Source organism: Apteryx mantelli, chromosome 3, assembly GCF_036417845.1.
Source record: "Apteryx mantelli isolate bAptMan1 chromosome 3, bAptMan1.hap1, whole genome shotgun sequence".
Lineage (NCBI taxonomy): Eukaryota > Metazoa > Chordata > Aves > Apterygiformes > Apterygidae > Apteryx > Apteryx mantelli.
The window spans coordinates 76,870,363-76,887,186 of record NC_089980.1 but is presented as its reverse complement, the minus strand read 5'-3'; the positions used below and the strand labels follow the sequence as shown (position 1 = coordinate 76,887,186).

General features: G+C 36.3%; 1 protein-coding gene across 1 annotated transcript in view; it reads left to right on the top strand.

Moving 5' to 3' along the window:
- LOC106497910 (ectonucleotide pyrophosphatase/phosphodiesterase family member 3) overlaps positions 1-16,824 on the top strand; it is a 54,247-nt gene that overhangs the window by 32,494 nt on the left and 4,929 nt on the right. Inside the window, 9 exon segments of the mRNA XM_067294581.1 lie at positions 3,912-4,039; positions 5,962-6,028; positions 7,669-7,756; positions 8,549-8,718; positions 8,829-8,880; positions 9,631-9,785; positions 13,773-13,908; positions 14,787-14,864; positions 16,273-16,405. Coding sequence (XP_067150682.1) covers positions 3,912-4,039; positions 5,962-6,028; positions 7,669-7,756; positions 8,549-8,718; positions 8,829-8,880; positions 9,631-9,785; positions 13,773-13,908; positions 14,787-14,864; positions 16,273-16,405 — 1,007 coding nt within the window.

Below are 16,824 nucleotides of genomic sequence, written 5' to 3'. Positions count from 1 at the left end.
GGGTGTTAGACAAATTAGTGAAGGACAGGTCTGTAAGGGCTATTAAACATGGTCCATATGAAACCTCTGACTTAGGGAATCCCTGAAGCCTACAGGAAACTGGGTACAAGAAAGAAGGCTCATTCAGTACTTGACTTGTTCTTTTACACTTTCCCTAAGTTTCTGATCCTGGCTACTATTGGAAACAGAGTGCTGGGCAAGATGGACCTTTGGCATGATGCAGTATGGCTGTTTTCAGGATCTTTTATTAGATGGAGCTTGGGTACTTGCAGTACTTTCAGGTATTAATACACCTGCATTACTTCTCGGCCCATACTGATAGTTCTGCTTGGGCCATGACCATACAGTGTGGATGAACCACCTCAGAGCAGGTCCAAGCTTGGCTGTGTCTCCTGTGTACACCATTGTGCTTTGTGGGTACACTCTGTCACAGCTGAGCTCTGCAGTAGGTGCAAAGCAAAGGGAGACCAAGCCTACTTTTTTTACTGAAAGGTGGTAAGAGGCGCACACAGTCCATCAGTGCTATTTTTCTTTATACTTTTTAAGATAGATAATTCACTACCTTTATAATGTTTAAAATCTGTCTTATTATATGTGGGATGAACATGGTGGTCAAACTAACATACCTATAGGAAGCTTGACTGTTTGTATTTCTTTACATTTATAATTTACAGTGAGTTAAAAGTTTAAATAGATTAGTCTCCATTTATTGTCATAGTTTCCCCTTCTTTCATTTATTGCCAGTTCATTTTCCATTCTGTGACTAGTCCTAGTCCAAGCAGTAGACAGATGTTCTAATATTTTTAGAATGAATATTCACAACTTGGAAGAATTCTAGGCTGTCTTAGCTGAGTATATTTCTAATAAATCACCACTAGAGGTCTTCCCGTAATCTGTTGAACAACTCTGTTGTACAATATTACATGTAGCTTTTTGTCACGTAAAATCTAAAGAGCAGTGCACATTCCTGGTTAAATTATTCTTGATTCTGAATACTTAAGAACACATCATTTATTCACCACAATCATATAATCCAAAGCAGACACAGGTGCAGGATATCAACAATTGGGAATAGAGGAAAGATTTTTCAGTGTTATGTTTTCTACCCCATTGTATGCATCGGAACACATCGTACCAAGGAGCATTAGCATGAGGGAAATAGCGCATTTTGCATCTCTTCAGCCCCAGTGAAACTGCAACTGCAAATAGTTAAAGAAGTGGTATGACAGCTCTGCTGTATAGGAATAGCCTGGTATCTAGAGACTCTCTCTTTCCTTTCTGTTCCTGAATAGTTGGAGATTGTGTATTTTCTCTCCTTCAAGTTGTTAGAAGGAGGGCTTTGGGTGGAGAAGGGAGTTGTGTGCTGTATATTAATTGCTAGAATCAATAGACATACATTCATATTACAGGATAGTGTCATCTATTTTTTTCCTTTAATTAGACTATGCTTTGTGGGATGACCTCATATCCTGGGCTAGCAAACCCGCTGGATCCTATTTTTCCTGTTCCTGGGTTCCCTTGTGTTTCTTTTATGACTACCCAAGCACACTTATTCTCATTTCACATGTTAATGTACAGAGTATACAACTCTAGCACTCAGAGGTGAAGATGTCAGATCAGATTCCAAACATGCTATAGTCTCGTGTACTGCTTGTGTGGTAAAACAGGTCCATTTCTCTAGCTTAACCAGCTTCCTAGAAGCTCTTCCCTCAGTGTTTTAGATGCCCCATAATGTCCCACTGCTGTATTCCTGAACAGGAACAACACCTCTGAAACATTGCCATGATGCTTGCTGTCTGTTGGAATAGCTCCTGATGGCCATCAGCAGATACGGTTATGTGATTAGGCTCTCAGTGTCAATCTCATTCATAGCATGCCTGCTAATACTTTTGCATCCACTTTTAATGTGTTAGTTTAAGCTAAGGCCTTTAGCTAATAGCTGGACACTGGACATTTACGGTGCAAGGGCATACATGTTCATTCTTGCAACTAAAATCCTAGACTGTGCTATGTTATGGGTAGAATCACAGAATCACAGAATAGTTTGGGTTGGAAGGGACCTCTGGAGATCATCTGGTCCAATCCCTTGCTCAAGCAGGGTCAGCTAGAACAGGTTGCCCAGGATTGTATCCAGACAGCTTTTGAGTATCTCCAAGAATGGAAACTCTACAGCCTCTTGGAGCAACTTGTTCAAGTGGAATTTCCTGTGTTTCAGTTTGTGCTTGTTGCTGCTTGTCCTGTCACTGGGCACCACTGAGAACAGTGTGGCTCCATCCTCTTTATTCCCCCCCTTCAGATATTTATAAACATAGATAAGATCCCGCTGAGCTTTCTCTTCTCCAGGCTAAACAGGCCCAGCTCTCTCAGCCTCTCCTCATATGATAGATGCTCCAGTTCCTTAATCATCTTTGTAGCCCTTCACTGGAATTGCTCCAGTAAATACAAGTCTTTCTTGTACTGAGGAGTCCAGAATTGGACCCAGCACTCCAGATGTGGCCTCACTAGTGCTGAGTAGAGGGGAAGGATCGCCTCCCTTGACCTGGTAGCACTCTCTGCCTAATGCAGCCGGAGATACCGTTGGCCTTCTTTGCCATGAGGGCTTATTGCTGGCTCATGTTCATCTTGTTTTCTACCAGGACTGCATGGCCCTTCTCTGCCAAGCTGCTCTCCAGCTGGTTGACCCCAGCCTCTACTGGTTTTCTACTTTGTTTTCTTTTTAAGTGTTTTCTGGAGTACTTGATGCAGGAGTACAAGACGGTTTTAGGAGGCCCGTGCAGGCTCTAGAACATACCAAACTGATTGGATGGACACGTACAGGCTTTACCACAGATTTTTCACTGTTGCAAAGGACCTTAGTGAGACAGCCTTTTGATATGGGAACCTGGTGTAACCTCAGTTCCTCCCTGACCTAACAGAGGGAATCTGGCTTCAAGAAAAAGGACATGGCTGGGTCACTGCTGAGAAATAAATTCCTGGGAGCAAATTAGAACAGTCCTGAAGTCCCTTAAATCAGTACATCATCTCTGATTCTCCCACATTTTCTCCCTCTGTTTTGCTACCCTTCCCACACTTACAAATAACTGCACCATTGTTCATTGTTGTGTTAAATCATTGTATCAGATGTAAGCAAGCTAGTATCTGCTTATGTTCCAGAAATCCAGATTTTCTAGATTCTTTATACTCAGCATCTTCCAGTAAGAACAATTGAAAGATCTTCAGGTTTTTACAATTGTGCTACCATTTATTTCTATGGTGCATTTCAAGTTATTTGCTGTTTTTTAAGGAACTGCTGACAAAGTGAAGAAGAAATTATCAGGGTCCCATTTGTGAAGTGAGATCACCATATCTGGTGACCTCTTTCTTATGCTTATACATTTATAAGAAAGCATTCCAGAGACTGAACATTTAGTGCTTCCAGGTTAGAGGTTTAGCTGCTTATAACTTCAAAGGGGTTTCAAAATGACTCTTGATAAGCATAGAAACAGATAAGTTTTGCTTTATTTATTGACTGGTAAAGTAATAGAAGATCGCAGAAAATCATAAGCTTCCAGGGAACTTTCTCTTGTAGAGTGTAAACTGGTATATCAGAAGCCAGTGACATTAGTATTACCTTGCTACTAAAAGTCTTCCAGCCTGAGCAATACTTTTACCACAATATTGGTGCACTTACTATGTGTATTATAGCAGTATATTTTCAAACAGTTCCAAAAAAAACCCCACTTTTCCTTCCATTGCCTCTTGGGCCAAAAATGAGATCAGCTAGTTGTAGGAGAAACTATCCATGAATAATGTGTTTTGTGCTTACATTCTTGTCACTGAGATGTTTATGTTAGTATTGAATGGTGGGTTTATGATGGGTTTATTTTTAATGCTGAACAAAGCTCATGACTGGACTCTTTCCTGTTGCACAGTGCAAAAGATCCCCCCAGCACTTCAAACCTTATCTGACACCTAACTTGCCAAAACGGTTCCATTATGCTAACAACATTCGTATTGACAAAGTACATCTTTTGGTGGATCGACAGTGGCTCGCTGTGAGGTAACATCATCTTTGGGACTGTTTTCTTATCTTTTCCATCCTTTCCTCATCTTTTTCATTTCCATCACAAATGCCTTATTTTGTTTTTGCTTAAGACTTATTATAAATAAAAAGGAAACACACCTTATACATAAAGCCAAGAATTTGTTATTAATACGAATCAAATATTAACAGTCTAATGAAAGAATCATTAGTAGTCCAGATCTATTTTTTCCAGAAAAAGAGAGAAAAAGGAAATAAAGAAATGAATACAACTATAAGTCTCAAAAATAATACCGTTTAAATTGTTACACACTTTTCTTAGTATCTAGCCCTTTTCCTGGTGTTATGCTCACCCTTCCACTACCTCTCTGGGTCCTAAGACTGATGGCTTCAGTCTGGTGTGTGTGCAGATACAGCAAGTCATCAGCATCATGTGTCCTTTGCTAGGAGGAATATGATGTCAGTATCTCTTCTCAGTCTGTGATCCTATTGGGGTCATTTTTATATGCTTGCTTTATATGCTTACTCTTCTACACCTCGCTCACTTTTCATTAGCCTGCAAGTTCTCATTACATCTGAATTTATTATATATGGTACATTTTACATATGTTAGATACTTGCTCTTCCTTCTCTTTGTTACACCTAAATCTGGTTTTGCTCAGCTCCAGGTCTGCATTTCTTTAATTGACATAGGTGAGTTATTTCTAGCCTTGGGGTCTCCAGGTCCAGCCTGTGCCTGGTCCGTTGTTATCCCATGCCTGTACTACTCTGCACTGCATCCTCAGTACCCACTTTTCAAGGCATCTGCCCATGTATTTCTCCACACTACATCATTATGTTGAAGTTGTAAATATCTCATTCTACACAGAATAAGTATTTGTTACTGCTATCTATATAAAAACTATGGTTGTGCCATGCAAAGATAAGCAAAAATAAAATTAAACATAACCACCTAGACATTATTGAAACTGCTGTTATAGCTAAAAAAGTAAAAACAAAGCTCTGAGCAGGTCAGGAGAATTCAGACAAACATTTGTTCTGAGGCTTTGAAAACTTGGTACTAAGCCTGTAGCCTGTTACTTTCAACACTGTATCACTGGGCTACAGTAGCAAAAACAGGAGGTGACTTGGAATTTCAAGAGCATTCAAATTGTAGAAAATGCTTGATTAGGATATGACTTGATCATTTGTTTTGAGGCAACCAAATAATTGTCCTGGACATACAAAAAGAAATGCCCACTTAAAAAATCTCATATTCGCACTCTCTCAACTGTGCTTAAATGTTCTTGCCGCTCTGAAAATAGGATATATGCGCTGACAACTTTGCATTGAATCGATATTGGATGACTGTCTCTTTATCTTTCCAGGTATCTCAGTAATGGGTAAATTGGCAACTGTTAGTCATTATAAGTCTAAATATTCTGGCATGTTATTAATTTTATACCCCCCACTCACCCTTTAATATCTGTGATGAAATTGCACACTTGTAAGGCAAAATCCCTTGCAGTCTTAATTAAATTGTTCCAAAGAGGCTTACAGCTGGGTTCTCCCATTGTAAGTTTTATATTAAAATGCAAATATTACAGAATATAACTAAAAATATAATTCTTCCTCATCAGATAACACTGTTTTGAAACTTCTTGATGGGCCTCAGTTCAAAAATAGCCGTTTCTTCAATTAATTTCCAAAACATTGATTCACTGTGCACTCTTTAGCTACCTAGGATATATTTTATTTCTCTCCATAACAATTTCTGTTACTTAAGGGGGAGAGAGAGAGAGATCTTCATAAAAATCAACACCGGATGAGCAAAAAGTAGTACAATATTATGTTACTCTCTTCTTAAGACATTATCCAGAGTCCAGTGATTCAGGATGACAATTATTAACTAGTTCTAATTGTGCCATTTTTATTTACAACACATGATGCTTTCTTCTTAGAGACAAAGGATACACATTTTGTGATGGGGGTAACCATGGCTATGACAATGAATTTAAAAGTATGCAGGTAAGATATTTCTACTCAACTCTTGTGTCTTCTCATGTAAAAAATCATTATGTGCTGGATGAACCACTAGAATATAGAATACATGATAATTTTTGCAGTGTACTTTTTTCTTGTGTGTCATTCAAGTATCTAAACCATGATTGCATACTGGGTCCTTCTATTCAAATTGCTTTTCATCAATGTGTACATACCCTGCTTCTGTGGAATGCAGTACTGAAACTTGTCTTGGCTCACCTTAAGTCTGTGGAGCCAGACAGACTACAGTAAATCAAGCATACTGTGTTTAGATATGGAATATTAATTGTTTTCATTCTTTCATTCTTCTGCTGGAGTAATGACTGAAAAATCTCTGTAGGCTCTGGAAGTTCAATTGAGCATCCAAAGGCCTTATCTAAAGATGCTTATCTAAAGCTCCTCTTCTCTGCTTAACTTACCAGCCTTGGTCTTATCATCAGGGTAAAAAAGTTGTTAGAGTAACCTGTATTGCAGTTTCCTCTCACTTTCACTTCTGGTTACAGTGAAAATGTTTTGAGGTGCTGAGTTTTTAAGATGGTGTTTTGTCTACATTCTGTGATGTGAACCTTTAAATGAGCTCAAGCATGCCACTAATAGTCCTGTATTCTGTACCTGGCATGTTTTACTTACAAGAACCAACTTCGGCTGGATCTTCACATCTATATTATAACCATATGCCAATATATTGATCAGAACATTCCTGAATGTTTATATGGCAAAAACAAGCAAAAATTCTTGTTAAATCATGGAAATATTAATCATAGCTAACCTTTTCCTGGTGACACAATGACTAAGGAAAATTAATTCTTTATAAAAGAGTAATATGTCTTAATGATGTTTTTTAAAATATATTAAAATTTCTTTCCTATTATGAAGACATAAGAGTATTATATTAGAACAGATCATTTTCCTGTTTAGTCATGGTTCCTGTAACTTATAGCAGGCAGCTCAGGAGGCTTATAAAGTAGTAGAAACTAGTTCGAGCCTGTAAGTAGTATCAGTGTTCTGCTGTATTGCTTTCAGACACAAGCAAGGGCCACCCAGCACTACGTTGTACCATTGGTGGTACTGACTCAAGTCTCTGCTAAACTTGGGATATGTCTTCCCAGCTCTTTAATCCCTGCTGTAGCCATGGCAGCAGTAGCCATGGCTATAGGCTCCTATGCTACCTAAAGACTTTTGAAGATGAAACTTACACTTTAAAAACAGAAACAAACTTATATGCCTGGGTCAATATTAGCCTTTAAACAGGATCTGTGAGTGTCATAATTTGGTATTTGTTGAAATGGTATTACTGTTACCAACCATTGCAATGAAAACATAAAAGGTATGAATCTGAAACATAGCAAACAATGATTTCCATAAGTGCGCACAGAAATACTAAAGAAAACAACCCAGATTCATTATATAGTTGAAAGTAACCTGAGAAATGAATTTGTGTTTTGCACTCTTCTTCAGATTATATGTAATGAACAAAATTTGCCTTCTTTACCAGAGCAATCCTGTATTTTAACTTCGATGACTGTGAAAAGTTGTATTTTGGTCCCTGGCTCCTTAAAATCCCACTCATTTGTTTTTGAATTTGACTTCCTTTAGATAACAACTTTTTTATTATTACAATCTAGGCTATATTCTTAGGATATGGCCCAGGCTTTAAAGAGAAAACAGAAGTGGACCCCTTTGAAAACATAGAGGTTTACAACCTTATGTGTGGTGAGTAGAGACAATCCAGTACCTGAGATGATAAAGCAATAGTGTTTTCAAACACTAGTGTTGTGAGAGCTAAAAGAAGAGTAACTAAAACTTTAGTAAATTCATGCAGAAGCTAAGCTTCTTACACAAAGTGCCTCATCTGAAATCATGCTGCAGTCTAGCTTTCTGTACGGTGTTCAAAGATTAACTACCAGAAATTGCTCTGCTTTCAAGGTTGTTTCTGATTGCAGAAGGAGTCTGCTGAAGAATCACAGAGGAAAGTGTTCCTGCCACATGGGCTTGCTGTTGGAATGGTGCCTGTGGGATCATTTTAGGACAAGAACCTTGTAGAGAGTTAAAACTGCTGCTCAGAACTTGATCTGCACTGTTGCAGTCGTAGCACTGAGCAACCTGGAAATAAGTGCCTCAGGAAATATGAGTTAAAGCATTGCGCAAAAATGCAATATGCTAGTATGCTTCATAATATGATACGTTCATTTCCTGCAATCCAGCTGTATTCTGCATAAAATCACCCAGTCTTCTTTATGCTACAGCACTGTATAAAGCTGGATTAACATTACTCAAATGCATAGATTACCAAATCTTGATGCAGTGGAAAATACCAGTGAACTTTCATACCTCGAAAATTGCATGTTGTTGGTATCTACCATAATAGTTTAGATAATTGAATAAGCTACTTTTTCTATTTAGAATAAATGCATAGAAATAGAAAGATAATGCCTTTTAAAAATGCCATTTTAGTCTTAAAGTAGCTTTACAAACTGTTTTAAAAATTTTCAAATGTTTCAATAGATCTGCTGCGTATTACACCAGCACCAAACAATGGAACACATGGCAGCTTAAATCACCTTTTGAAAAAACCTTTTTACAATCCTTTACATGCAAAAGAAGAGTCATCTCCTTCTTCATGTCCAGTTGTCAGTCTGACTCCTTCAGGTGAATTAGGATGCACATGCAGTGAAGTAAGTAGGGTCTTCTCAGATCTTTTAACCATCTTTGTCAAGTGTTTTCTCTTTTCTTTGATTTTTCTAAACTGGAGATTCCTGCTAAATGGTTCTCTAATATTTTACAGATATCAAACGTTTCAGAAATAAACAAGAGGTTAAATCTCACCACAGAAGAAAGTAAGTGGTAGAGGTGAATGGGACAGCAATAGTTTTCAATCTATGCTTGTTTTAGGTTCTATGTTAATGGTTTCAGTGGGAATTACAATTTAAAGTGATGTAGGAGAGTCGAATGAGAAGCATTATTTTTATCTTGCTTCTTTGCATCTCTTTAAAAGATGCTAATGGATGCCTTTATAACAAAATTTCTGCACAGGAACGGGATCCAAATCTCATTAAAATCTTGAAAAGAAATGTACCGGTTTCAGTGAACTTTGGATCAAAGCCTGAGCACTTCTGGACTGTGCCACACCTGTTGTTCCCCACCTGGCAAGCATAAGTTTGCCTTTCTCTAGTCACAAACTCCCATAAATATTTCTGTGTGTTTTTTGTGGCATTTTTGGTAGTTTTAGGAAGCATTATAATGCCAACTAGCCAACTAAGACTTAATTCTCAATCCACTGACAAGATAAGTTCAAAAGAATTATATTGGAATGAAATTTCAAAGAAATGGGAATTTGCATGTCTGATGTCATACTATATTGATCTCTGCACATTAAAAATAACATGGAAGTTTTTTTCTACATTTTTATTCCACTCAGAAGCAAAAACCTTAAATAAATACACGTTCATGTTTAGTGTCAGTTCTATTCATATTTATTCATGCTTTTATTTACATTTTACTTTATCTTTTTCCTCTCCTTGCTTAAACGTTTGTGCCATCAAAAATGTTATAGAAGAGAGAATCAAAAATTATTGTTTAAATTCTAGTAAAGAAGACAAACTCCTATAATTTGCCATATGGGAGACCCAGAGTTCTTCAGAAGGAAAACACCTACTGCCTCCTTTCCCATCATCAGTATGTGAGTGGATACAGTTACAACATCTGGATGCCACTGTGGACTGCATACACTGTGAATAAGCACGTAGGTTATCAGCTACCCATACCATTCTTAAACATGTAATATAATGGATTGAACATGTGGTTCATTCATTGGGAATTCTGGGTATGAATTAGTGGGTGTCATGTGACTCAGGTCTTTTTTTCTGAAAAGGAAAAAGTATCTTTGATATCTTTTAAAATTCAAATATTCTAAAATAGTTTTTAAAAAGAGAAAAAGGCCATCTGTTAGGGATACAAAAGATATAAAAAAACAGAGCTCCTATTAAGCTGGTTCTGTTAAGGCTGTTTTGTAAATTGGTAAGCTGTCAAGATAGTGCTCCAACTTGCCTGTGAATTCCTGAGGAAAATCAGGCTATGATTTCCAAAAACAGAAGCTTGTAAGTTTTCCTGTAAATATCATTATTTTTTTTCCCATTAACAAACCTTCCAAATATGTGCAGCCCTTCAAGACAGTTTGTACTAATGCATGTTTCTGTACGTTGTTTATTTTCTCTCTATTATATTATATAATTTCAGAATGATATAATTATAGCTGGAAGAAGCTCAGAGAGTTCAAGGGTATGTGAATCTCCGGAATAAATTGTACAGATTCCCAGGGTCAGTAAACTAGTGGACATTCACAAACTTGCTTCTGCCTATAATTTGACCATTTTTCTTAAATTTCCCTAGGAAAATACCTTCTACATTGTTTTTTCTATCTAAAGAGAAGTGTGTTATTCATGTCCATATGATTTCTTATTATGTCAGTACAAATATGGAGAAATTATTCTAATCAAAATATTTGCTGTTAGAATGTTAGTATATTAGAAAGTTTCACTCTATACTTTCTACTGATTTTCTCATAATCTACATAAAGGATCAGAATCCAACCCTAACAAAGTGTAAAGTCCAGTAAAACAAATATCTGTTTCAACAAAGATTATTTTTACTTCATCATATTTGAAGATCTGATCTCATAGCTTACTGTGAAAGTGCATTATCCTAAAGAAAAGCAGTTAATTGTGGACAGAATTTTTCTGATTTTGCTTTAAAAAGATTCTAAAACTGCTTTTTAAAATTTTTATTTAATATTTCAGAAACAGCAGGAAAAAAGCTCAAAGAAAGCAAATAACTTTTCACAGACATTCTCATATGTTGAAAACCAAATTCTCAGTTGGAAAAGAAGCGTAGGGGAAAATTCTTGCCCAATATTACATCTAAGTCAACCCTATTACCTATTTGTGAGAATTGCTCATAGTGGTTAATGCCACAGTATGGGGAAGCAGTGAATTATTAAGACAGTGAAATCTTGTATAGTTCACAGCAGACTGTGCTACATTGATGTGTTTCCTATAGAAAAGATAGGAAATAATATACTTCCTCTGTGATACCCTCAGGGGCACAACAATGAAGGGTTATAAGAGTCAGTTCACTCACTAGCTTGTGTTCTTATATAGTAAACTGAAATCATGGGGGTTTTTTCAGTTACAATGTATAGTATTCAAGAGAGAAAGCTTCATAAGTTATGACAACAGTGGAAGGACAGACGGCTACAGCCACTGTCTTTGTAAGCTTTGTGTACAATACATGGGAATGACGGAAGCCTGGAATTTCTGCAAAATTGTTAATGCATCCTAGGTTGCTCCTGTTGTGGATAAAGCCTGTGCAATGACTGCACAGCTTCTAAGGTGAGATATTTCTTGATAAGCGAGTATCTACCCGCTATAGAGAAGGGCTCAAACAGTAAAACAGGCGATGCAGGCCTGAGTTTTGCTGGCTTTGTGTGATTTGCAAACATTTTAAAACTGGGCTGGCTGATCCAGACAATGCAAGATTATTGCATCTGCATGTGATATCATAATTAGGGATATTACGAATAACCTATCATTTTTCATTGGATATAGTTTCAGACCTTAATTAAATCATGTCACATAGAGTTTCAGTTACTTAGTATTCTGATTCAAAGGAAAATCTAAGATTGAAGGATATTTATTTTCCTCATCTGCCAGGGAGGAAGGCAGGTTTTCTTGCAAAAAGCTAATCACTGCACCTGCCTGCAGACACTTGTGGAATTTAAAACTGCTCTGCTATATATAATAGTTTGTGAATTCACTTTGTACACTAGAACTGCAGTTTCATTTGCCTTTCTAAGCTTTCAACAATTCTTCTGTATATGAATTTGGAGCATTTTTATGGTTAAAGAAAATTATATGTAAGAATTTTTAACTTTAGTATAAAAATGTAAATTAAATTAGCTTTTGAAACTCATTCATAAGTAGTCTATTCTGTACTGCAATGGGACAAAACCAGCAATGAGACTTGTCTAAATCACTGAGATTTTTGGAACTAAGCCTCAGTGCATTGGAGTTGTGGGAATTTTGTTTTTTTGTGGTTCAGTATTTTTTCTTCTTGATTACCCGAAAAAGATTCCTGGAAGTGGCTGAAGTTGACATGACAGACCACAGCAACTGCTTCAAGTCTGTCATGTAATGCAAATAACTCATATTTCTTGACATTAATTACTAGCTATTAAAAAAAAAAATCTGCATCAGAAAACGTAATGCATGATGTGGTAGGCAATGCCATTTTTTACAGTTGTTAACTGTCTTCTTCAGAAGCCATTATGGTTCTGTAACCTGAAAGACAGGGAGCCAAAGGGCTAAAGATGTCAAACTGGTGATGAAATTTGTTTTCTGATTCTAAAGTCTTGAAACATAGTGGTTTTCAGTGTCAAAGTCTCATTTCTTAATAAATCACCATTTTCAACAGCTTTTTTGGGAATCTTTCTTCTATCCTTTTTGACAGACTATCTGTTTAAAAATAGCTTATTCCTCTGTTTTGAGGAAAAGAAATGACTAGGTTGTACCAGAGAGAGTGTGTTAGTATATGGACCATTAGCAGTATGGCTTGCATTCTTGGGTTGCATTAACTGTTGATCTCATTGTACTAAAAGGTGAACATAGAAATAGCCATGCTGCACTATTAGCAGCTTTTGATACTGTTGACTTGCTTGTAGATTCTAGAAAAAGCAAGCTGAACTGTTCTGAATGGTTGCTTCCTCATAATTATGTGAGTTCATAGGTTCATTATGAATTATCAATTCTCAATTCTTCTCCTGTGATGTCCAATGGAAACAGCTATGAGCAACCTAAATGTGTGGGAGTGTTTTTGAAAGTACTAATATTAATTCCATTAATATATAACTTGAGCATAATATGGGCATATACAGAAACTCTTATAAAAGTAAGTAAAGAAAATAAATCAAAGAGTACAAAGAGAAACAAAGAGAATGTTACATGTTTTTTCTGCTTGGCTTTAACCAATTAAAATAGACAATGTGCTAAATTTCAGTTTAGATGTTTAACTACTGTTTATAAAGATAAAAATCAGAACATATGTTCCAGTCTTACCAAAAGGAAAATAAATAACATATAAATGAGTGTGAAAAACAAATGCAGCTAACCACAAAAAAGCACATTCTGATGTTCTAGTTAATGAAATCATAAAATATGAGATTGATAGAAACAATTGTACTGATCAGAATCATTTTTGGCCAGATCTTAGCTGGTGTGCATGTTAACATAGCTCTACTGAAGTTAATGAAACTAGCCAGTAAAATGTACTGAATTTGCTATGAATTTATTTAACTTTAACTCTTCAGAGGCGCAGACTCATATTATTGAGAGAGCATTCTCAGATGCTTTATTGGCAAGACGATGTGAAATCAAGTTTGTTTCCAGAAACGTGAAAGGGATGAATGAGCTAAATTTGTCACCTGTTTCTGGCCTAAGGCCTTACTTTTGCAACTACAATTTTACATGCTACATAGGGATTTCCCTGAATTACCTAAAAACAGACGTAAAGGAAAAACACTAGGCAGAAAACATCAGTGTCCATTACTTGCGTTGACCTGATTCATTATGAAAATAGGAAAAGATTCAGTGAAGGCCATTCTAGAAAGTTAAAACCATACAGGGCATTAAGTTAGCCACAGCCGTGGGTGTAATGCCTTTTTTTCCCCTTTTCACAGGAAAACACATCTTCGCTTCCTCCCACTGTTTCAGACTGTCTGCGGGCTGATGTTAGAATCCCTGTTGCTCAGAGCCAAAATTGTTCCGACTACCCAGAAGGGCTGAACTTCACTCGTGGTTTCCTCTATCCTCCCAGTGAGTATGGTTCTTTTTATAGCCAGAGCTTAGAAAGTCTTAATCAGCTGGATGTGGGTTTATGTTTAAACATATACCCAAACACCAAAACAAACTTCTTGGGATCAGCATGTTGGGCAGAAAAAGGTTTCCAGTGTTCGTAGACTGACCAAAAGCAGGACTGCTGCTACTTGTATTTAAATATTTTCAGTTTAGAACATTTAGTTTTTTCTTTAAAAAATGGAACAACTTGAATTTAAGGAAAACTGATTGGAAAGATGTAAAGAGTTAGAGGTAAAGGCTGTCCCTCTTCCTCTATAAGGATATTTATTTCCTTATGTCAGATTTGATAGTATTGTATTGAACAGATTGTACATACAGGTTTGGAGATGTTAGGTTTGCCATAGGATCATATGCCCATGCTCAAATATCAAATTAAGTTGGAATGGATAGCAGTTAGATAGTCCTGGCACAAAAGGAATCAAAAGAAAAAAAATTTCATTAAAGTTGAATAGCCTTGAAATGGTAATAGGTGATAAATACAGTGACCTAATGATCTGATAGTTCCTTTCTAGCCTAGCCCATAAACAAATAAAATAAAATTCTTCTCTGAGATGCTACATGTGAGAAAATTTGTTGTTTATGCCTGTTTGTATCTGCCAGAGTTATGAAAGAAGCCTTCCATTCAGCCCAATATAATGTAGACATAAATGTGTCTTTGTAAATGGCTTCATGTATATTTAGGTTTTATCTTCCACAGACTAACAGGAAATTTAAATGTTAAGAAATGTGAAACTGAATCAGATATACCTGCAATTTACAGTGACATAAGAATCAGATTTGTCTTTGTGTAGTATTTCATTAAAGTATACTTTGTTCTTTTATGTGTGTGCATATAGATTTCAACTCATCTGCTCTTGAACAATATGATGCTTTACTCACCAGCAATATAGTTCCCATGTATACAGCATTCAGAGGTAGGTTCCAAGGTTTTGATTAATATATTCTGTAATTATTGAAATGGTTCTACATTTGATATAGCTTTAACAATGATCTCAAAACATTAATACATGACCTGTAGTGTATCCAGATCTTGTGCAAAATCTTTAAAAGTTTTTTAAATGAGATGTGTGAAATTTTAAAACACACTCCTGTAAGTCATATTTTTCTGTATATAGTTCTTGTTTGAACTTTTGCATTTTTTCTTCATCTTCTCTGCACTGTCCTGACAGGAAATGCTAGCTACAAAACTCATAAAAATATGCCATTGAGGAAATGCCCAAGATGAGTGAAGATGGCACTTTGTCTTTCCTTTTTTAAGGTCTCCCAGGAAGACAGGATGAAGTGTGTAAACAATGCCATGACACTGTGCCTGATTCATCAAACAGAAACTCAAACCAGAGAATGTTAATCTCTGAATATTTCTCTCAGACAGATGTTTCTGTTATATAAGCGCAGTAAGCTACATTAACCATTTGCATCCAACTTCACTCACATTTGTTAGTAATCATGGATAACTTTTCTGCAACTACATGTAGTTCTGTTACTACTCTTAGTTAAGCCTGTACTCATTTTCTTAGACAAAGGATAGAAAGAGAAACTGCTGAAGCAAAAAGCTGAGGGAAAAGCAACGATGTAATTACCTTTCTATGGCATTCATTCCTCATTTATTCATTAACTCGTCATGTAAAAAACAGAGATGATGAAAACGTAAGTGGCTTGAATCTTCCAAATAAATGAAAGACATTATGAAAAATCCAAACAGTTTTCCAAGGAAAACTCTACAAGAGATTTAAGACTTACCAGAGGTTATTTAGACCACAAACAAGGGGTATCAATAGGGGACTCCCCCAGGCATTTGTTTATTGCCAATATTCATATAATCTCACTAGCTTATGTCCTACAATTTGTATTTGCTCAGATAACATCTGTGAAATAAATCAAATGGCATACTGATATTTGACATGAGTTCTGTAGGCTTAGACTAACTCTCAGGTGGTAGATATTCCTTTCACAGGGCAGCCACCATCTCAGTTTGCACTAGTTGGCACAGTTGTCAGTGCTAGCAAATAGGCCAGAAATGAATGACTTTTTTGATCTAGAGTTGTAGGCTTCAGTTTCAGATTGAATGCTCATCTCCAGTAGTGCAAGAGAGGTTTACAAAAGTATAGTAGCATTTACCATACCTCTTTCAGTGGTGAATAAGAGTACATCCCTTCTAAAGAAATTTAAATGGTATGTAACAAAGAGTTGATTTTACAGACAGTTTAGCTTGGAAATTTTTATTATTTATCTACAACAAAAAAGGGAATATGCTCTTTGCCTTTAGTAGTGAAATAGCTTCAAAATTATGATAATTATGCTTACATTTTCTTTTCATGACAGACATATGGGACTATTTCCATAATGTCCTGCTTCAAAAGTATGCTAGAGAAAGGAATGGAATAAATGTTATCAGTGGACCAGTGTTCGATTACAATTATGATGGTCATTTTGATACTCTTCATGAAATTACGCTGTAAGTACATGGAAATGCCAGAGGTCAAACTCTGGATTATTTTGCACTGTATTTCCACACAGACAAACTTTTATTCAAAAAGAACAAAAACAAAGTATCAAGGAGAGTTGACTCTTCCCCTTATAATCCAATAGCCATTCATAAAAAAAGGAATACTCATAGTAATACTCATACAAAAGCAAATGCTCTTGCAAGTAGATACAACGTTTTAGAAATTCTAGTTTAGAAGTTCCAGTAAAGAGAAAAAAGCTTGCAGTTACATGTATATCTGTCTACACATGCGCACACACAGACATATACCGTGATACCATACCAGTAATTTACTCCCCAGGTTTATGCCCAGTCTTTTGGGCCTCCACAAAACAAATACTAGAAGAATATATGATGCATCTAAATATGCAGAAGATATGTGTAATCAT